The following is a 21222-nucleotide window of genomic DNA, read 5'->3' as shown; positions in this document are numbered from 1 at the left end:
TGATCTTGCCTAATCTTGGAAGCTAAGCAGGGTCAGGCCCGGTTGAAATCTGGATGGGGGACTTAAATGGTGTGAACTGCCCAGAGAGCTTTGGCTATGAGCAATATAGAAATGGTGATGGTGACGGTGATGGTGATGATGATGAGTACTGTTTGATCTTTCCCTGATAGGATCGTAGACCTTGCATTGCGGTTTAACATCATTCCTTCTGGTTTTTAATTTGTTCCATGCTGTTTGTGTTTTTGGATGCCTTACATCACCCCAAGAATGCCTAACTATTGCAAAGAACAAATTAAAATAATTGGATAACAATAATAATATGTTCTATAGCACACTGACATATACAGGTCCTTGCCCAGAAGGTAATGGGAAAAACCACACGGCATCAGGCTTGTAGTGAAAAGGCAGAGAAAGGCTCTGGAGCAGTTTCACTACTGAGGAGGAGAGATTGCATAGGTGGCAGGAAAAGGAGCGTCTAAAGTGAGGGCAATTATAGGAGCAGTCGTGGGACAGAGGACAATGTCTGTGTTTGATCCCCATGAGAACCATGTTCAGTAGTGAATGGGGAGGAGGGGGAGGAGACACCAGTGACAAATGACAATAATGACAAGTGGTGTTGTAGAGCAGGCTGGACAGGGATACTCCCATACCAGGCAGGGGCTATCAAACATTTTTCTTGCAACATGAAAGGGGAGGACGACCTCTCAGTCTTGACTCAGGTTTTCTCAGAAGTTCAAGGTTGATTGTTTGACGACAGTGACCTTGGTTCCCTCAGTCAGGTCTTAGATAAGGCAGTAGGGTATCTCCCTTGCTCCAGCTGCTGCTATTTCCAAATGAACGTCATCTGATTTTGACCTCAAAGCCTGAGTTGCTAGGTGGTATCCCTTCCAGACATGGACCAGAGCTTGCCCAGCTTCAGTTCATTATGTAACTCAAGGTGGTCCATAGAGTTTCCAGGATCTCCCCTCCCAGTTCAGACCAGCCCCAGACCTGCTTAGCTTCCACATGGTGGATGCCTTTGGTGCCTTCAGCCCGTCCTCTGGGCCTCTGAAATGCTACTGTGGAGCTTCTCTCTCTGGCATGCAGATGTAGAATGCTCTCTCTCTCTCCCCCCTCTCCCCCCCGATACATGCAATCTTACCTTCCTGCCCCTGCTATGAGTCCAGCTCCTCCACCCAGAGGCTGCTTGCATCACTGCTTTTGAGTCCCCTGGTTTCTTTCTGCAGGGAGAATAACTTCATCAAGGACTTCCCCCAGCTGGCCGACGCGCTAATGGTGATTCCTTTGCCAGTCGAGGAGCAGTGCCGCGGCGTGCTCTCCGAGCCCCTGCCCAACCTCCAGCTGCTCACCGGTAGGAGTCTTGCCTTTTCTACTGCCCTCCTGGAGAGAGCGGTGTCCCACCTAGGCTTCCAGAATGGGGCTAGCAAGGGCAGGCACAGCAGAAGCCATGCCTTCGTCTCCATCTAGCAGAGCTGGACAACTCACCTGTTAGGCATGGACAACGAGGAGTCCAATGCAGGAAAGTGTGCAGACATGCTCCGAACATGGTGCAGAGATCTATGTAGGCATAATCACCTAGCTTCCCATGTCGGTAACAAGAGCGGCAGAGAAACTCCCGTGCATCTCTTTTTCCTTTATTTTTTTCCAATATGGGTTTAACATATTGAGTACAGGTTCCCCCATAGCTATTATTTATTTCTATAGCACCCAAGAGCCAAAGTTCCTGGGTGGTTTACAAGAGCATATAAATACAGTGTGGGGAGAGCCCATCAATCAGAAGTTTGCACAGCCTCGTGGAGAACTGGAAGGGAAATGGCTTTGTGGTTGCCGTAAATGCCAGCCATATCTCACTCCACACAGCCAGCGTCTGCTGGAAACAGCGGGGACTGGTTGTTTCAGGGCTTGATTCCACTTCTGATATGCAGGTCTCCATCCTAAAAGTCCCTGTGGGCTGTAAATCCAGAACTGGCTCAAGATACGTGTATTTGGCTTGGGTCTTCTTCTCTGAGATGTGTCCACAAACCCTCTTGCTTTCCTCTGCTCTGGGTGTGCCTCTAGAATGAGCACAATCTGCTTTCACATCTGCATGAACCCCAGGAGATGCACAGCACTGGCTTCAGGCTCCTGCAGCCCGGTTGTGTGGCTGGCGTGCTTGCCACTTACTTCTTCCAGCTGATTTCCTGGTCCTTCGAGCGTTGCTTCTTCTCCACAAGCAGATCCAGCCCTGTCCCTGGCTTGCCTACAGCCTCCCCTAGCTTCTGACGTTGTTCAGAGCTCCAGCAGTGTGGATTTGTGGGAGGAGGAGCTTGCAGAGCCGGTGTCCACTCCCTCTGTAGCCTCAAACAAGCAAGGAAAGCCAGCAGGACGTCACCAGCTCCCACAATGAGCTCCACACTCTCCTTTCGCAGGTGATATCCGGTATGATGAAGCGATGGGCTACCCTGTGGTGCAGCACTGGAGGGTTCGAAGCAACCTGTACAAAGTCAAGCTGAACGCAATTGCCCTCTCGGCAGGTGAGAGCAACCTGGGTGTGGCAGGGCTTGCAGCTGGGAGTCATCTGCGCAGTGTTCCAAGAAGCACCATGATGTTCTTTGGAATGGGCTTGGGGACCACCAGCCTCATGATTCAGTTATGGCGCTCAGTCCCATGTTGTGGGAATCACCACTGAACGGGTGGTGATAGTTGTCTGTTTTGACAAGTGCAGGTTGTACGGACTGTCAGCCTGATGGGTGGATGGGTGGGTGGGTGGGTGGAGGAGGGGATGGTGGCAGCCATGTGTGCATGTATTTTCTCTGGAGGTCGGAGTGAGCAGACGGGCAAACCGGAAAGCTCCATCAGAGAAGTCCTCCTAAGCACATAAGCTGCATGCATCCATTCCACAGAGGGATCCCTAAATCTGTTTGGCAGACACCAAATTCAGACTCCCCTCCAAGGAATGACCTCTGACTGATTTCTTCTCATCTGCCACCCCCGCTCCGTTGCCACCTTCTCAGAATTTGCCAATGTCCTGAAGATCCTGAACAAAGACAGCAGCCGTGAGGAACTGCTCTACTTCATCCAGCAGTACGGCTCGCACTACATCGCGGAAGCCCTCTACGGGTCAGAATTCAGCTGCACCATCCGCTTCCCCAGCAAGAAGGCCCAGCAGCAACTGTGGTTCCAGTATCAGAAAGGTAAGGTGCTCCAAGAGCGGGGCAGAAGCTTCCTTGCTTTCTCACACCTGGTCTTGCATCGCCCCTCGACTGGTGGCCTTCCTTTGGAAGGCTCTGTGCTTCCCTGCTCTCATGCAGCCAGGGGTCCCTTTCCAGCACGGCTGCCCGGGGACACTGCTCGTTCTGCCAGACACACGCCTCTCTTTCTCCATCCTGCTCCCTCGCCATCCATCTGCACGCCTTGCTTTCGCCTGCAGGGGTTGTGCGGCCGCCACTTTCCTGAGCTCCAACATGCTGCGAGCCTTGTCATCTGCTTGCCAGCCCCCTCCAAATCGCCGTGGGGTGATTTGGGTAGGATTCTATAAATGTGACATAATTGAGCTGTCTGGGAATGGTTCCGTTTTATCGTTTGTGACAATGATGGTCTTTAAGGAAGTATATTAATTCAGCAGCAGGCTCATTGTGCAATGTCATAAATAACCAGACACATCATTAAACAGGGCAATAAACTTTGGGACTTTGAAAGGATACAATTAGGTTAGATTTCTAAAAGTTCAGTGATTTGCTGTTGCCAGCAATTGCTCGTCTCCCTCTTCCAGAAAAAAGGAAAGACAAGACTGATACTGGCTTGTTGTTTTGTTTCTCCACCCCACGTCCCCTCCGCAACAGTTATGATGCCATTGATCCCAAACCCTGTCGGTGGAATTTGATGGTATGCTAAGCGCTTTTCCAGACCTCCTTAAGCAGGGCTTGCTGGCATAAAACTGTAGTCTGGTGTATGAGAAAGAGGCACACGCTCCTTCATCTTCTGCCACCTGAAATATGATGGATAGACAGGAACTTCTATGCAGCCATTCTTCTCGCTCCTTCCTTGCTGGGGACTTGGGGACAGTCCTCCAGAAAGACACTTGGGTTGTTTTTATTGCGTTTGAATGCAAACGGGTGGACATCCATGGGGATTTCAGCTGTGCGTTCTTATCCGGTTTGTTTTCATATGCTGTACTGAGGTTGCTTCGTTTTTAGCACAATCTGCATGTTGGCTTGGAAATCTTAAGTTGGGAGTTAGAGGATGGCTTTCCAAAGGGCAGGGCCAAAGCTGACTGAGAAGCAGGAGTGTGCTCACTGAAACTAGGGCAGCATTGCTTTGGCCCCAGAATGAGCAAGGTGAGAGAAGGTTGAGGGCTGCCACCATGACACCAAGAAAGCATTTGGGACATTTTAGCATTGGGAAGCTTGTAAAGAGTCTCAGGAGACATCCTGAGAGGGAAGTATGGAGCCAACCTCAAGGAACCAAGGCTCAATTTGGATGCCAGGAAGTACTTCCTGACAGTTAGGACCCTGAGGGTGTGGAATGGGCTTCCGTGGGAGGTGGTTGAGGCCCCATCGGTGAGGGTGTTCAAGGATAGGCTGGGTGTCCACATGGTGGGCACGTCATGAGCGGAGCTGGCTGGAGCTGGGGGTCAGACTAGATGGCCTGGGAGACCCCTTCTGACTCGCTCTGTTTCTATGTTTCTATGGAAGTAATCCCTTGCAGGTATCCCTTTGCCAGCTGTAATTTCGCCCTTGGTTTCCTACACACCACCTGGCCTGGCCTCTAAGCTCTACAACATGTTCAGTTGCTCTTGTTGACTGCAAGGAATCCATATTGGTTCCCCACTCAGTATAATACCAGAATATCCCCTGCTTCTAATAGTCCATAGCAGTAGGAACTCACTTGACAGGGAGTTCCTCACATCCACAAGCCCCGTTGAGACACCTCATGGGACAGAAGGACAACACTGCCTAGCTGGAAAAGACCCTGCAGATCATCCAGCCCAGACTGCTGCTCCACGCAAGAACCTTGCATCCATCCCAACCTTCACACACGGCTGGCCAGATTCTGCTCGAGTATCTGCCGTGCTTGCCCCACCAGCAGTTCCATAGCTTGCCTCTTTCTGTGATTTCACACATTCAGGATCTGGCTGCATTTTGCAGGGAAGCAGAGGTGGCTGTAGGCTGTGTGAGAGACTCACCCATCCTCCTTTCCTGGACAGCCTTTCGCTCCCTGCACCACCACGTTTCCCTGTGAGTTGTTGTTTTGCGCCAGACATCCTCACAACACACTGATTCTGTTTGCTTTGTTCTTAAAGCATGATAAATGGCAACTGGATGGTGCCGAACTCCTGCAGAGGGGGAACAATTATTGGAGGTGTGTTTATCTCTCTTCCAAGCTATTAGTTTTCCACTCCATGCAATTTCCAAGGAGCTTTTTCTGCTTTGTTTTGTTGCTTTGAAGAAGGTGATGTTGCAAATAAGGAGTCTGGATTCTGCACGCAGAAGCCAGGGTTGGACATAAACCCAGGATGCATTGCAACTCCATTGAGGATTGCTCTTTTCAGTGACTTGCACTGAATATTATTATTGCCGTGATTTATCATCTCCACCACCACCAACACCACCACCACCATCATCATTCCTGTTGTCTTTCTCTCAGATGGAAAATGGTGCCACTGGCTGAGTGTTATATCTCAGGAGGAGAATGCTGATCTTCAGGCTGGCTCAGATTCCCATCAAAGATAAATTATGCTGATCTACCTCTCCGCAGTTGTCTTTGCAATATTACCAGCTCAATATTGCAATATTTCTGCTCACAACAATCAGGTTTTCCAATAACCAGGATTTCTTTTTTGAGAATGGGCACAACAATGGTGGTGCTTGTGGAGAATATAAACCAGGAAGTGTGTTCCTCATGCTTTTCTCCATCCTGGCCACCCAGAAGCTCAAGTCAATACCCATCATTCTCCTTTCCTTGCATTTTTCACCACAACCTTCCACGTCAATCAATACCTCCATCTTCTGGACTTCTTTGTGTAGTTGGACTGGTTAGGAAGCAGGGCTCTAGTAACGTTCAGAGACACCGGTCCCCAGGTGCCTCACACCCTCCTCCTGCCTTCAAGCACCTTCAGTTCCGGCTCCAAGATAAGTCAAGATGGATTGTGCGTCCCAGGCTTTTGTCTGAAGATCGAAGGCACTGTCCCTCGTGCTGAACCAGGGCCCCCAAATAGCCTCGCGCTGCTGTTTATCCACACGGAAGCATTCTTGCCCTCTCTGCCCCAGCTGCCATTCCCAGAATTGCTGGGCTGCACCCTTTTGTGTGGCTGACAAGGAAAGCAAGGGGCCCAGAGATCTGGGTGCTGGGACCAGTAGCACATCACAGGACCACTGCCCACCCGCCTGCCCGCCCCACCCAGCCACAGGGATGCCCCATATCCAAAACCAAGTGTCAAGGGGGTGTTCGGACGGCTGGCCGGCTAGGAGCCATAGTCCCAAGCAACTGGAGGGAGGGAGGTTGCCTAGGCTGACTTACGGAAGCAGAGAAAGGAGGGCGCAGAGGGCCGGGCTGCAGACTAACATGGGTGCTGCAGTGCTGCAGAGTGTGGGGCTGAGACTCTGGGGGCATGGGCTCTAGTCCCCGCTCAGCCATGCAGCTCCCTGGGTGACCTTTGGTCGGTCATGGACTCTCAGCCCACCCTACCTCACAGGGTTGTTGTTGTGGGGATAAGATGGCAAGGAGAATTCAGTCCCCTTGAGTTCCCTGAATGGGAACAAGTGGGCTACACACATAATGTTTATCGCAATTCCAGGTCAGCCCTGTGTGCGCCTACGCAGACATACTAAAACCAGCAGAGGTTGCTTTCAGGCAAGCGTGCAGAGGACCATGCAGGTGATTGCTACCTTGCATGTAGACCTGCCCTGATCCCTCTTGCCAGGAGCCCAAGGTGGCTCATCTAATTTTCCTCCTCTCCATTTCATCCTCACAACAAGCCTGCGAAGTAGGTGAGGCCAAGAATCCTTGGCTGATCCAAGGTCACCCCGTAGGCACCGTGGCTGAGTGGGGCTCGAACCCGATCTCCCGAGTCCCCTGCTCTCACCACTGTACTATGATGCCTTTCTCAGGAATGACCATCTCAGATCCAGAGGGCACGAGGCTGGCTCAGCCCTCCTCATGTGGTCATTGAGAGGATAAACGGGAGCTGCCACAGATGGAGGGCTGCATGAAGGACAGAGCTCTCGGAAGCTTGCCATGCGAGTCCAGAAGACTGTGGCATGGTCAGAAAACACCAGGGCAATTTTTGCATCAAATGCAGTGCGTAGGAGGCACGTGTCTCTAGCTTAACTCCCGCCTATCAAGCTGTGTTGGCAGGATTTTAAAACAGATCGTTTAGCTCCTGGGCTAGTTCTCCTTCTGAAAGAAACGGTGTGAACAGTTTTTTTTCCAGATGTTCTCCAAGAGGCTGGGTGGGGAGCAGACTCTTCCAGCCTGGCACCTCGCCAAGAGTTTTGTGGCAAAGAATAACGGTTATTGAAAACTAAAACAGAAAACATTATCTGAGCAGTATGGAGCTGAACCCGATGAAGTTCCCCCCCACTGCAGGCAACAGGAATTCGTGTCTGTTTTCTGGCTTTGCAATTATATTCTCTTTGAACGGCTTCTGCTCCCCTGGCCTACCACGTATGATTTGTTTCTAACACCTTGTGAGCAGAAGAGCCACCAAAGGGGTAGGAAGGTGGAGGAGACAAAGTGCTTTTAATAATACCAGACTAATTTCGCTGTTGTTGCAATATACATTTAATTCTATTTTCCCTCTATTATGTAGGCTTCTAAAAACTTGATAGACACACACAGAGAAACAAACTCATCATTAAACACACATTATAGGTTCCAGTGACAAAGCAGCTACGAGACGGTTTAATAATCCACATACCTAGATGCTCGGGGTGGTTGAATGCCTTATCAGTTTGGAAGCAAATCTAAGCCACCTCCATCGCAGCGGCTTCTGTGCAATTTGGAGTCTTGATAGACAGGGGTATGCTTGCAACTTAAAATAAGGGTGCTTGCCTTTTTCAAAAAGGGCCCGATGAAGTTTGAGCACATTCCTTTGTCCCAAGGAGATGCAGAACACTGAATGTCTAATTTAAAAGGTCTGTGGACTGTCTGATGGCAGATGAACAGAAGGGAATTTAGTGGGATTACATCCTTTATAGCAGCAGCAGGCTGAGAAGAGATTACGTATCCCATTTATGGGGATGATAGGAGTTGCAGTCTCAGCCCACCTGCAGGTCCCCAGATTAAGGAGGTCTGGCCTACAGCATTCCAGGGGGCCTAAGCAGGAATACTTCCAGAAACAGGAGAGAATATGGGTCAATGTTTCACTGCAAGTCCCTCCTGTAGTTTCCACCTATTCTAACGGCTCTTCCCATGCGCCTTGCAAAAGGGATCTCGCCCACACTTGGTGGCCAAGGGTGCAGCTTTCCACCAAAAGGCAGCCCAGCACCGGGAATGGATTTTGTCAGGAGGGGGACCCAAGGAGGAATGCCCCCCCCCATTTCTCCCCATCTGTGATGAGCGCAGGTCTGTGGAGTATGAGCGAGTCTCCCCCCTCAAAAAGAAAAGATCAAACCACTGTGAGCTAGGAGCGCAGTGTAAAATAGGATGTGTTTGCCCCCCCTTCCCACAATCGGAGTGGAACAGATGGCGGGGACTTAGCTTAAATGGCGATGTGGCTATTTGGTGGAAAAGACTGGCCATCAAGTGCTCCGTCAGCAGAACAGAGTGGGCTATAAGCCCACTTAAATGAATCTATGGTTTTCCAAAACGCTCTCTGTAGTGGCATATCTGCTACAAAAGATGCTCCCTGGAACAGTGTATAAAGGCAAGTGCTTATTTATTTTTTAAAAAATACATTGCTTCCGTGTGTCAGTCTGGTGGAAGCCGCCTGCAACAGCCAGCTCGTAAAAGCAGACGTTTCAAAATGCAGAAAAGAGAGAGCATAGGCATCTGTGTAACGTGAAAGGACCGGAGCTGACGGCAGCTTTGCAATTCAGCAAAGGAGTCCTAGTCAGGTAGTGATCTCCAATATCTCCATGTGTCGAAGGCGCCCTTCTCGGCTCAGGCTGGCACCCACCCCATTGCCAGACGAGTGCCGCAAGGGAAAAGCCAATTCTGCTCCTCCATGTTGCATTTTGACTCATGTGTTTGGGAGCGTCACTCCTTGCACTGGGGCCATTGAAACCTATGGAACTGCCTCGATAAACTCTATCGATGACTCTGGGATCGCACAGTGGGATTCGGCATGAGAAACTCGGCTTGCATTCATGCCGAAGCAAGTCTCGAACCCCCATTCCGGCAAGGAAAAATCTGGCAGCTTGACTTAGATTCCTCACTTGCCAGTGTCTGTCTTCTGAGTCACACACACCCAGTTTACTCCCCTCCTCCTCTGCACTCTTCTCTCTCCCCTTTACATCACCCAGATAAAACGGTATAAACTTAAGATCCGCATATAAACTGGGTGTAAACTTAAGATTTCGGATCATTGTAGGCACCTGACTGCTGTGTATGTTGGGCCTGCTGCCTACAGTTCTCTTTGTGTGTGTTCCCAAGTCCTGGGCCCGCGTGCCAGTTTTCTCTCTGTTGGCTTAAACAGTAATTTTGCTTCTTCAAGAAACAGCGTCCTTCCTGTCCACACCCCACAGGGGCAACTCAGGAGTAAGGGCTCCTGATATTTTGGCCTGCAGCATCCAGAGCCTGTGAGATGAATCAGTGCTGGAAACACCTGAGCTGCCTGCACCCCCGTTTGAGGGACCCAAACCCAGGATTGCTCTCGGCCCCTGTGCGGTTGCGACTCCGGAATTTCATTTGCCAGCGAGTCAACCGCAGAACCCGTGCTCCTTCTGTCCCCACCACTTGCTGACACTGCTCACTCTAGTAACACTGGGCAGCAGGGTCCTGGTTGCCCTTAACAAGCTGGCTCCTTTCCCTCTGAGCCATGACAGACACTTTGATGGGTGGGATTCCCACCCTATGCGGGCGAGCCTTGGTGTGCCTCTTTGCCCAGCTGTGCGTTTCATGCATCATCTGACCCAAACCATATGCCTTCCGGTCGACAAGCAAAGGCGCCTGTTAGCTTCAGTAAGGCCTTGCTGGCAGCCCAGCATTTCCCTGTGGGCGGGAGTCGGAAAACCCTTCTGTCATGAAATTAGACGTCCCCTTTCCCCTCTTATGCACAAGCAACTTTTGCGTGAGGCGCAGACGAGTGGAAGCCCATCAGTGCAGCGGTGCGGAAGGAAGGCAATCCAAGGTGCACAGTGAAACATGGCATTTGTCATATTTGATCTTGTTTCCTCCAATTTCTCCCTTCCCCGGCAAAGTATCAACAAGAAATATGCCCTTCCGAGCCATTTCCAAACAAGGGACAACACAGAATCGTGAACCCCCCCCCCCACACACACACAAGCCCAATCAATGCTCCCCTGCAAACGGTTGTCTCTCCCACCCCACAACCCACATGTTGGCACTTCAAAAAAAATGCTCGTTTTTGCACAATCCTAGGAGACGGTGATCCGCTCGAGTCAGGAATTGTGCTAGACCTACGACATGCTGCGCGAAGGGACGAGTCCACCCATCTCTGGCTCACACACGGGGCACGCGCACCGAGCGGGGGCCCCCTGGTCTTCCCGTCAGTTGCATCACCACAGTTTCCCAGGAGGGGGCTGCTACAACAACGCAAGTGGCTTTCTCTGAAGGATTTAATAGTGGGAAAGTTCTACCAGCTACTGCCGTGAAAGATCACTCCTGGCGCATGCACTGGTGAAGGCACAAGGACGGGCGAACACTCACTGGGAACCTAACCGTGCAAGTGGACCCACCAAAGTGATGAGGGTGCCGAGTGTGTGAGAAACAGGGCAAGAGCTCGTCTCCAGCAAAAGTCTCGTTTCTGTGCTGGGTGCAAAGTGCGCGGAGGGTGGCCTTCTGGCCGTAGCATGCTCAGTTTCTGTACAGGATTCCAGGCAGCTGGAATGTCCCATCCCGCCTCAGTCCCCTGAAAGCAATTTCTAATAATCTCTGGCTAGTTTATAACTGTGTCCATCTTCATGCAAACCTCGGCTCCCTCTTTCGGGCAGCCTTCGTACACTTACAATGCAAAAGTGTGCACGCAGTCTATCTTTTGTCAAGTACACAAACAGCAGCTGGCACATCGGTCCAACCACAGCCTGTGAAGAAACGACAACAGTGACGTCAGTCACCTTGCTTTGGATGATGGAAGAATCCGGCCAGCGGGAGACACACCTTCGTTCCCCCTAAGGTGTGGAATACCTTCTCAGGTGGTAACTATAGATCTTGATGCAGTGGTCCCAGCAGTCCAAGACCAGGAGCTGTCCCTTAGGCGTGATGGCAATGCCAACCGGGCAGGTGAGTCCCTCGCGGATCAAGACGTTATAGCCGCCCCCTTTGGGAAAATGTAGGATTTCTTTGCGGCTGCTGTCGGCCACGATCAGGTCACCCCGGGAGTCCACACACATCCCGGCGATGCAGCGGAAGTCCTCGTTCTCCGAGAAGAAGTGGCTGATCTGCCGGCCAAGCTGCCCGTCCGGCCCGACGGAGCCGATGGAGAAGCCCCCCTCCAGGTGGTGCTCATGCTGGCGGTTCTCGAGGTTCAGCCCCAGGCCCTGCGTGAAGTAGATCGTCCCTTCCGTGTCGCAGGTGACGAACTTGGGGCGCACGGCGCTGCACAGGCAGCTGTGCTTCACCACCCCGACCCCGCGGTCGACCGTGAAGCACCAGAGCTTCCCTCCTTCCACGTCCGTCACCACGAACTGGCCCGAGGGCAGCGCGGTGATGCCCCAGGGCTTGCTGAGCTGGCTCCTGTGGCAGGCCACGCAGTGCCCGTCGATGGTGTACACCTTCACGGAATTGTCGTAGCTGTCGGTCACGCCGATCAGCCCGTGGCAGTTCATGGTGACGGACAGCGGGGTCAGGTTGGGCAGGTCCGCCCCCAGGAAGCTCAGCACGAAGCTGTCGATGCCGCTGGGGCTCCGGCGGATCTCCTTGAGGAAACCCTTGCGCGTGAAGACTTGGATCCGAAAGTTGCCGCGGTCTGCCACGAGCACCTCCCCCTGCGGGGTGACGTGCAGGCTGACGGGCAGGTTGAACATGCCCGGCGTGCTGCCCTTGGAGCCCATCTTCTTCAGGAAGTGGCACTGCTGGATGCTGGTGGCTGCTTCCGGCATCCGGGGCTTGGCGGGCGACGGGCAGCTGGGCAAGGAGCCGGCCTCGTCCTCGGCCATGTCCGGCTCCCGGAAGGACACGGACGCCGCCGCCGCCATCTCCATCAGCGACTCCTCCAGGTTGATGCTCCGTGGCTTCTTGACCACTTGTCCAATCTGCAGCGGCCCCACGTGGCCCACCTTGAGGAGCTCCACCTCCTGCAGGGTCAGCTCCTTGGGCAGGCTGCTCATCAGCTCGGGCTCCTCCTCGTCCCCCTCTTCCTCCAAGAGGGCGATGTCTCCCTGCTTGATCTTGGCCAGGAAGTAATCGCACCGCGACACGATCTGCACCTCGGCGATGTTCAGCAGGTACGCCTGCTCCTCCATGACCTGGCTGTTCACCTTCTCGACCTCGGAGAGGGAGCCGGTGAAGAACTTGCGGGAGCGGGCCAGCTCGTCCTGGACCTTGCGCTCCTCCTTGCCGTACTCATGCAGGACCGCCTTGGACCTGGCCTGAAGGTCCTTGGAGACGCCCTCCAGAGTCGCCTTCCTCTTCTGCAACTCGCACATGAACTCGCGCAGGCGCCCGAGCCGGGCCCCGAACTCCCTGCGCCGCTCGTCCGCCGCCTCCTTGATGGCCACCACCTCGTGTCCGTGCTGCAGGTGCTTGGCCACCTTGCAGGGCTCACACAGGACCAGGCCGCAGCTCTGGCAGAAGTGCTTGGGCAGCCGCCGCCCACACGCCTTGCACATGAGGAGGCCCACCGCCTCGCTGAGCCCGGCCGTGTCGATGATCTTCAGCACGGTCAGGTTGTCCGCCAGCTGGGCCAGGCTGGTGATGCGCGTGACCTTGCTGCAGAAGGGGCAGCGGATGCCGTTGATGCTGCTGGCCAGAAGCTTCTCCGAGCACTGCTTGCAGATGGAGTGTCCGCAGTGCAGCAGCTTCGGCCGGAGCTGCTCCTCGGTGAAGCACTCCATGCAAATCGGGCACTCCAAGACCTCGCGCAGGGCGTCCGAGTTGAGGTGCGGCGCAGACGCCATGGCCCTGCAGTCCGGGCGAGCCGGGTTGCATCGATTCCAGGCCCTTCTGGTCCTGCCTGTGAGGAGAAAGGGATACGAAACTCATTTCTAATTGCTGCCACTTCGCCCAGCCAAAACCAACGAACGGACCGACCAGCGAGCGAGCGAGCCGACCAATGAGTGAGCCACCGAATGAACGAGCAACTGAATGAACGAATGAGCCAGTGAGCACAACTCAGGCTGATTCTTTCAGGGCGCCATTTTTGGCTTGTCATCCTGTTAAGTTTGGTTCTTGCAATTGTCCAGTCAAGTTTCTAGATCTTAAGCCATCTAGCTCTTAAGTCCAAGACAGATGGTAGTACCCACATAGCATTTTAAGATTTGGATATATTGGAGGGTGGGGAAGAGAGTTGCTTTACCATACCATCAACAAGTATCCCATATGAGTCTCACACTCATGAGGTTCAGAGATGGAAGTGTTGGACTGGGGATCTGGGAACCCTGGGTTCTAGTCCCTGCTTGCTCAAGAAGGTCCATGGGAGACATTAGTCACTTACTCTCAGCCTCGCCTACCTCACAGGGTTGTTGTTGTGAGGGCAAGCTAGGGCTATGTCCCTCACAGGAAGGGAACAATGGTGTGACAGAAATACAATATCGTAAAAATGCCATGTCACTTCCATATCTTCTAAGTATTTCTTCAGCTGTTCAGGCCATGACAACCTGAACACTTGGTGTGAGCTGAAGTTCAACCATACACACACACACTGTTCAAATAGGTATTTACCTTAATCACACTAAAGGAAGCCATGTGCACTGCATTTAAAACCACACCCTTGCTGTTAAACAGGCCTGAACCTCACGTGGGCCAGACACATTTGGCAAGATACATTTTGGGGGCAATCTTAGGAATCTTTAGACAGGAAACAGGCTTCCAACTCTGAAGAAACTGAGGCTTGTGGGCCTTTTCCCCCCCTTGGCTTAAATGGGCATAAGAAAATGTCTTTCGGTATATTTGAGCCTCCGCCTTGTGCCGCACCCAGGTCTCTGTCAGACATGCGCTGATGCATGAGAAAGTCAAAAAACAGACGAAAAGAGATGATCAGAAACAAGCTCAGAACTAGCAGGAGCTCTCTGGGTGCTTGAATTCTAGAGAAGCAGAAAAGCTTGGCCAAGGATTGCTGGCAAGAAGGCAGGATGAGTGTTGTGAATTAGCGCCTGATCAACTAGGAAGGGAACACCTGGAGCGAGGGCTTAGCATTTGAGAAGGGGTCCGCAGCTCGGTTGTTCAACACCTGCTTGACTGTACGACATCCAAGGGTCCCATCCCCACCTTCTCTGAAATGAGAAAGCAGATGTGCAGAAAACCCTGGAGAGCCACTGCCAGCCTCACTCCATCTAAGGCAACCTCATGTTTCCCCTTGTGGGGTGGTACAATCCGTAGGATGCCAGGCGTGGAAAATCAGAACCCTCCATGATTGGCTGCCAAAAGAAACCCAGGCCAGATAGCGCTGTGCCGACCTTGGAAACTGGGGAGGGGGGGGGTTCAGCTCAGAGGACGCAAGGTGGGTGTGATCGTCAGCCGTAGAGATTAGTCACCCCAAAGAATGATGCAGGGGCACTACTCATGCCCAAACTCATGAGGCGGTAGGACACAATCAGCGCTGTGTGTGCTTTTGTTGTTTTATGGCAAAATCCATGCGCCAGAATTGTCTAGACTACCCCCCCCCCTGCTGCCACCTTCTTGGGAGCATGCTTGCACCTCCCCCCTCTAACAGTAGCTTAATGGCCCTGTAACCACCAGCTATCTTGTCCATCTAGAGGAAACCTAATGATGCTACATTGTCGTCCGGCGTCCCTTACGCGTCCCCAGCCCTCTTTTCTTTCTGTTCCGTTCGGCCTCTGCGGGATTCCAGCAGCGCGCTCGTCAAAGCAACCAGCCATTGAGAGAGAGCAGTATCATTAAGCTATTATGTGACACGACAGAGATTGTCTGTGCAGCAAAGGAGGGGGGGACACCCAGTGAAGGGGCACGTACGTCCAATTCAATCCCCCCCCCACTTGCAACAGTCGGGTGGCAGAGGATGGAATGCTGCTGCAAAGCTGCCTCCAAGGTGCTGAGTTACGGGGACCAATTGTCTTTCTGCACAGCAGAGATGGGTGAGGAATCCCTCTGGGGGAGGGAGAATCCGGTTGATTTTCCCAGCTTGAGTCTCCAGATTTCATTTCATCTGCCAGCCCCGGTTATATCTGGCACAAGTAAAGCCGGCATGCAAATATCCTCTCTTAAAGCAAAGAGGATGCAAGCTGTGTCAAGGCCCTTGGAGGTGTGTGTGTGTGGGGGGGGGGGCTGCAAGAATATTTGTGCAAACCGCAAAGTCCAAAATCGGTGCATATCTAAGTTTACACAGATCCAAGCCTTCTAAACAGCTGATCCACCTGTTCTACCACATTGTTGCTTAAAACAATGCAACAAACAAACAAAAACCCACCAGCATAAACAGCGACACATGGTCGTTCTTGGAACAAATGCTTTACAGAAAGGAATCAGCTATGGTGCATATAATAACGGTGGGAAAAACGAGGGTTGGAAGGAAGAGAATTTGAAGAAACTATGGAACTGAACAATAGTAAATAAAGGGTGTTTGTTTCTTGTGTACAAATCGCGTAACCCTAGTGGAAAATGGTAGTATCTCTGTCCAACAAGCTGAAATTGACAATGACAAGTTCTTAATGAAGGAGGAATACAGCAGCTAAGGATGAAGAGTGCAAGGATGCAACTGGAAAAGACATTTCCCAAGGGGATATGCAGTGCCTGGCATTACATAACAGGCTTGCAAATAAGATGAAATAATAAAGGCAACAGAAGCCTAAGTGCAAAAATGTAAAGATTCAGACCCTAGTTATGCAGAAGTGGTGCAAAGAGCACTAGAAATAGGCAGGCCGCCATTCTCCAGGCATGCAACCTTTCTGTGCATCATCCGGAACCCGGAACGATACCTCACAAGTCTTTTGCCAGGAACTGACCTCAAAACGACCAAAGGTAGCCTTTTTAGATGCTGTCCGTTTTACCTGGCCCATGGCACACAGCCCGGTAGTTTATATTCAGTGAGATGGAAGGTTGGAAGTCAACCAACATGGCAAAGACATGTGGATCAGATAGACAACTTTTTTCTGTGCCAAATGGGATCCCTGCATGTTTTGAGATCCAAACCGGCCTCTGAACTATTCCATTTTTGAAAAGCAGATGAGAAGCTGATGTTACAAAGGCCCTCCTCTACTGAAATACTTCTTAGAAGCCCAGCATGTCAAGAAGAAGGCTGTTCTCTCTAACATGACTGGAACTGGCTGTGCTCCCTTTGTTTCGCATGAGTTCCCCACTGCCTGTAACAATACAGACAGGTTCTTTTGCATTTCAGTGGTGATGGTTCCCCGACCTGCAACTAACAAAATCTTACGGTTAGAGTTCCTAGATGCAAGAAGACATCCAAGTCACTGGAAATCCACTTCCAGATGTGGTGTCCGCTCGCTTGCTTTTTGTCAAAGAAATTCTCACAGGATGCCCAGGCATTTCTCCCTGCAAAGCTGGGCTTGGGCGTTCCTGAAACCCATGAAAGCCAAGGAAAGGGGACCTCGTGCCTTTGTACGTTGCAATCAGCTATTGATGAGGAGTGAGTGAAAAGGGTTTTGATAGCAGGTATAGCAAACATCTACAGAACTAGCAGAGGAATACAGAACTAGCAGAGGAATACTTGTGGCCTGTATTTATTGCATTCAGTAGAACTCTACTTCTAAATGGCAGATAGTTTTATTTAATTGACTGTTGGTGCTATTTCCATAATGCCTAATAGCTGAAGCTACTTCGAGAAGCAAAGCAACTTTATGCTTGGTGAAACCTAACTAGCGCCACCACGTCCATATGGTATGTTGAGATGACTTTACAGGCAACTTGGTCTTTACCTCAATTGGTGCAGTTGATTTGCTCCAGAATCATAACAGGCTTTGCAATGTTTCCTCAGTGTGCAATTCCCTGAGAACAGAGAGAGAGAAAAATGAGAGCGATGTTACCGTCAGTGATCGAAGTTAGAATCCCTCCATCATCATTGCCAGTTTTACTCTGGATACTACAAGCAACAATAATGTCAAGAGGTATTTTTACTGTCAGAGGAATAATGATTCAAACCTTTCCCAAGCTGCACTTGGCTTTCAATCAGGAGAAATTTAAATCTAAACATAAGTCTTAGACACATCAACATTGTATGATTTTCATCTCCTTTCACACTGAGCATGAGTTATATTGGCTGGGTGCAATTTTCTAGTTGGGCTCCAATTTAGATAAAAGAAACCCTTACTGCTGGAGTATAATTTCCTTGTCACGGCTGCCTTGCTTCTCTCTTACCCTATAAAAGCACGTTTAGAGAGAGTTATTTCCTAATTAATTTCCCTTCAAGATGTTGGCTTGTATAAGGACAAAGCACCCGATACAATTTGAGTTTGAAAACTGACTTAGGATGCACCAGAATATAAACAGTACTCTGCAGACTAAGGTAGAGACCAGCTAAACTGTTCTCTTTCTAATCACAATGTCTGGATGGGGAATTCATGCACTGGAAACATGGTACTTTGGACACATCATGAGAAGGCAAGACTCCCTGGAGAAGACCATCCTGCTAGGAAAAGTCAAAGGCAGAAGAAAAGACCAAATATGGGATGGGTTGAATCCATGGAGGAAGCCACAGCCTAGAACTTGGGAGAGCTGAGCAGGGCTGTCATTTTGGAGAACTCTCATTCATGGGGCCCTCACAGGCCAATGACAACTTGACGGCACATCACAACTACATCTGTTTAGGCCACTTCTTTTGCACTTGGGTTCCTGAAACGTTCCAGAGCATCAGGAATAAACTTAACGTGTGGTGCCAGAACTGGATGGAAGTCTTTAGTTCATCTATGCCCTTCTAGAACCCCCAAAGGAGGACCTCTTTCTTCAGGCCTATGTTCAGGAACAATATTTGCTGTGTTCTGAGAGAACTGTGGAAGGGACAGGACGGGACGGGAAGAATTGCCAAAGGGAAAGCATAGTTGCGAAGACCTGCAAGAGTTCGCAGAGGGAAATGGAAAGGCTGCAGCAGAATAGCAGTAGCCAGATTTTGCAGGGAATTCTGCCCCATGTGACTCCCTTCTCTGCCACATGGCTGCCTGGGCCACGGCTAACTTCTGTGGCTCATCCCACCACACCCTGACCAGTTCAACCCGGAACCATAGTTCTGATCAGTCAACATAAAGGCAGATATATCAGAATGAAGGGATGGATGAAAACCCGGTGTTAAAATGTACACCAACTCTACATGTGGCTCTCCAAACACCAGGACACCCTAGCCTATCTCAGAGGCAGCTTTCAGGGTCACTCCTGGGCCAAAAACCTCTTCACGCAAGTGGGGATCACCAACAGCTCAGCCAAAACCCCTCAAACGGGGCTTCCAGTCCTCCGGCATCAGTGAACCGTGGACAGTGTCATTGCTGGAAGACCATTTTGTAGAACCATGCAAGCCATGCAGATATGGAAGAGCAGGACTCCGTTAGCATGCGGATGAGGCAAACGCACTTAGGAGTGGACAACACACCCACAGGTAAAGACCCCCAAGTGGTCCACTCACAAGACCAAGGAACCGCAAAGAACCCTTCCAGATATTTGTTGTGAAAAAGGAGCCGTTAGAGGAGAGACTTGCTTCAAAACATCCCATTATCCACCAAGGAGCCCAACGTTCCCCAGCCGATACTTCCCAGCCATAGAAATCTGGGGCAAGTCAACACCTCACCCTCCTCCATCCCTTCTCTGTTGCACTAAAAAGCAGCAGAAGGGGTGGTGAAAAGTCTGCCGGCTTCCCAAAGAGAAGCGTTGAAGCCATTTGACTTGAAGCCACCTCGGCTCAGTTTCTCCATATTCACTTTCACTTTTTAATTCTGCGACCACACGACCTCTTGGCTTCCTTCCCCGGAATTTCCTGCTCTGCAGCTTATCATGGGGATGAATACAGGAGTGTGCTTTTACAACAAGGAATCCAGTGTAAAGTTCGGTTGGCTTCTTCTGCTCCTCCTGTCTTTACCTTCCTCCAACCCAAGTCTTGGACGCAACCCCTTCATTTCTGTGTCCAACTTTAAATTCAGCCTATGCGCCAAATAACCACGTACAACTCCTGTGAACCACTTGGCCCGTGGCAACGTTTTCTATTTATTTTTTATTGTGCAATACAAAAACAGCCATGAGCCATGCCATAAAGCAAGCAAAAGGGGGAAATGCTACAGCCCCTGAACAGTATTTCAGAAAAGAAAACAGTCAGTAGTGCTACTTAACTGATCTTGTGTATCTAGCATATAATGGCACAAACTATCATTTTTGAACAGTAACTGTGCCGACACTTTGGCAGGGTACTCCAGACGTGTGTGAGGGGAAAACTATAGTGCTGATGTTGTATTGCTGTGTCTCGCTCGTGTTGTTCTCCCTTCCTCCATGTTTTAATCCTCACAACAGCCCTGTGAGGGAAGCCAGTCTGCGAGGCGACCGTCCCCGAAATCCTCCAGGAGAGGTTGTTGCAGTTGTGAGAATTTGCAAGCCAGGAATGGCTCTCCCTCGGGACTAGGAGGCCAGCCCGGTGCAGTGGGCATTCATCTCTTGTGCTCGTGCTGGGCAGAGGCGTGCGGGGCCAGCGCTCCCCCTCTGCGGAAGGGGCGTTCCTCGTCGCTTGGGACGACTGGGCTGCCCGGCGAGTTCTCCAGGCCGCGCCGCAGAGCATGGAACGGCTCCCAGGGTGCCAGGGCCATGCCGCTAGTCCCTGTGGGGGGCGAGGGGCTATCTCCGGGGGCCAGCTGCTAGCCACGGCGGGCCAGGCAGATGCGGTGGCAAAGTGGCCGCGCACCCCCGTGCTTCCCGGTCTGGCCGGGCACCGCCGCCCGCACCCGCGTTGCGCAGCGCGGGCGCACGGGTCCCGAGCCAGGACCCGCGTCTCCTTCGGCCCGCGCGCGCGTCCGGCAGCCCCGCCCCGCCCCGCCCCGCGGATCCCCGCTTCCCGGGACGGACCGGGGCGCGCCCCCTCCCTCCTCCGGCTCGGGCAGCCCCCTGCCCCGTGCGCGCGGGCGAGTGCCTGCAGAGGAGCGCGCGCAGCACTGCACAGGGGGCGGGGTGGGGCGGGCGCGCAAGGACGCGGGAAGGCGCGCCGCGGGCCGGCGGGGGGCGCGCGGGGGGCCCGCCCCGCCCCGCGCCGCCCCCCGCTTGCCCGCGGCCCCCGAAGGCGAGCCCCTCCCTCCCTACCTGCCGCTTCCTCGCGCATCTGCAGCCGCACCAAGCCTTTGTCCCCGCCGCCCCCCGCGCCTGCGCGAGCCGCCCGCTGCCACACAGCCCTCCCCCGGCTCCGCCCCAGCCCGCGGCTCCGCGCGCGGGCGGCCCTGGGAGTGGTAGTTTCCGGCGGGCGCACCCGCGCTTCCCCCCCTCCGCGGCGTGCGCGTCCCCGGGCGGAGCCACCCGGGGCTGCGGGGTTGGAGGCGCAGGACAGCCCTGCGGGGGCGCGGTGGGCTTGGGTCTCCTGCCCGCGCAGATCGGTGCCTGCATCGCGATCTTTTACTTTTGACTTGGATAATCCTCATGTAGAGCTTTGTCAGGCGTATAAGCACTTGGCTTTACGGGGATCGTTTTTTTCTCCTTTCCCATCTTTAACCCGGAGTGCGGTATTGACCATAAACTGGACCCTGTAGTCCTATCGGCTCCGCCCAACTCCTGTCCAAATATCTTTTGCGTTTCATGTAGGAGAGAGACGGAAAGCGGTCTCTTTTATTTCAGGGCTTCGAATTAGCGTAGGTTTCTACAGCACCAGACCAAAATGAAAACCAGAAAACAGAGGTGTGTCTCGCTTTTAAAATGTCAGCATCTCTTTTCCTATTGTGCTTGTCCTGTGCTGTCAAGTCATCTCTGACTCCTGGTGGCCCCTTGGGTGAAGCACTCCAAAACGGCCTGTCCAAGACAACCCCATTCAGCTCT

At 52.2% G+C, this 21222-nt stretch overlaps 2 protein-coding genes across 3 annotated transcripts in view; one reads left to right on the top strand and one right to left on the bottom strand.

Annotated features, from left to right (window-relative positions):
- The window catches only part of ASTN2 (astrotactin 2), a 301533-nt gene that overhangs the window by 184490 nt on the left and 95821 nt on the right, over nucleotides 1-21222 (top strand). For both annotated transcript variants that reach the window (XM_044439906.1, XM_044439905.1), the window contains 3 exons: nucleotides 1227-1351; nucleotides 2409-2513; nucleotides 2994-3173. In XM_044439906.1, coding sequence (XP_044295841.1) covers nucleotides 1227-1351; nucleotides 2409-2513; nucleotides 2994-3173 — 410 coding nt within the window. The remainder of the gene's footprint in view (nucleotides 1-1226; nucleotides 1352-2408; nucleotides 2514-2993; nucleotides 3174-21222) is intronic.
- TRIM32 (tripartite motif containing 32) lies at nucleotides 8841-20540 on the bottom strand. The gene is made up of 3 exons (XM_044439907.1): nucleotides 20500-20540; nucleotides 17154-17223; nucleotides 8841-13273 (listed from the first exon to the last, which is right to left on the bottom strand). Exon 3 carries the CDS (start codon nucleotides 13215-13217, stop codon nucleotides 11271-11273), a length of 1947 nt encoding a protein of 648 aa, XP_044295842.1. The 5' UTR covers nucleotides 13218-13273; nucleotides 17154-17223; nucleotides 20500-20540; the 3' UTR covers nucleotides 8841-11270.

This window comes from Varanus komodoensis, unplaced genomic scaffold (genome assembly GCF_004798865.1).
Source record: "Varanus komodoensis strain SLA01 unplaced genomic scaffold, ASM479886v1 scaffold36, whole genome shotgun sequence".
Lineage (NCBI taxonomy): Eukaryota > Metazoa > Chordata > Lepidosauria > Squamata > Varanidae > Varanus > Varanus komodoensis.
This window is presented reverse-complemented; position numbering and strand designations above follow the sequence as displayed.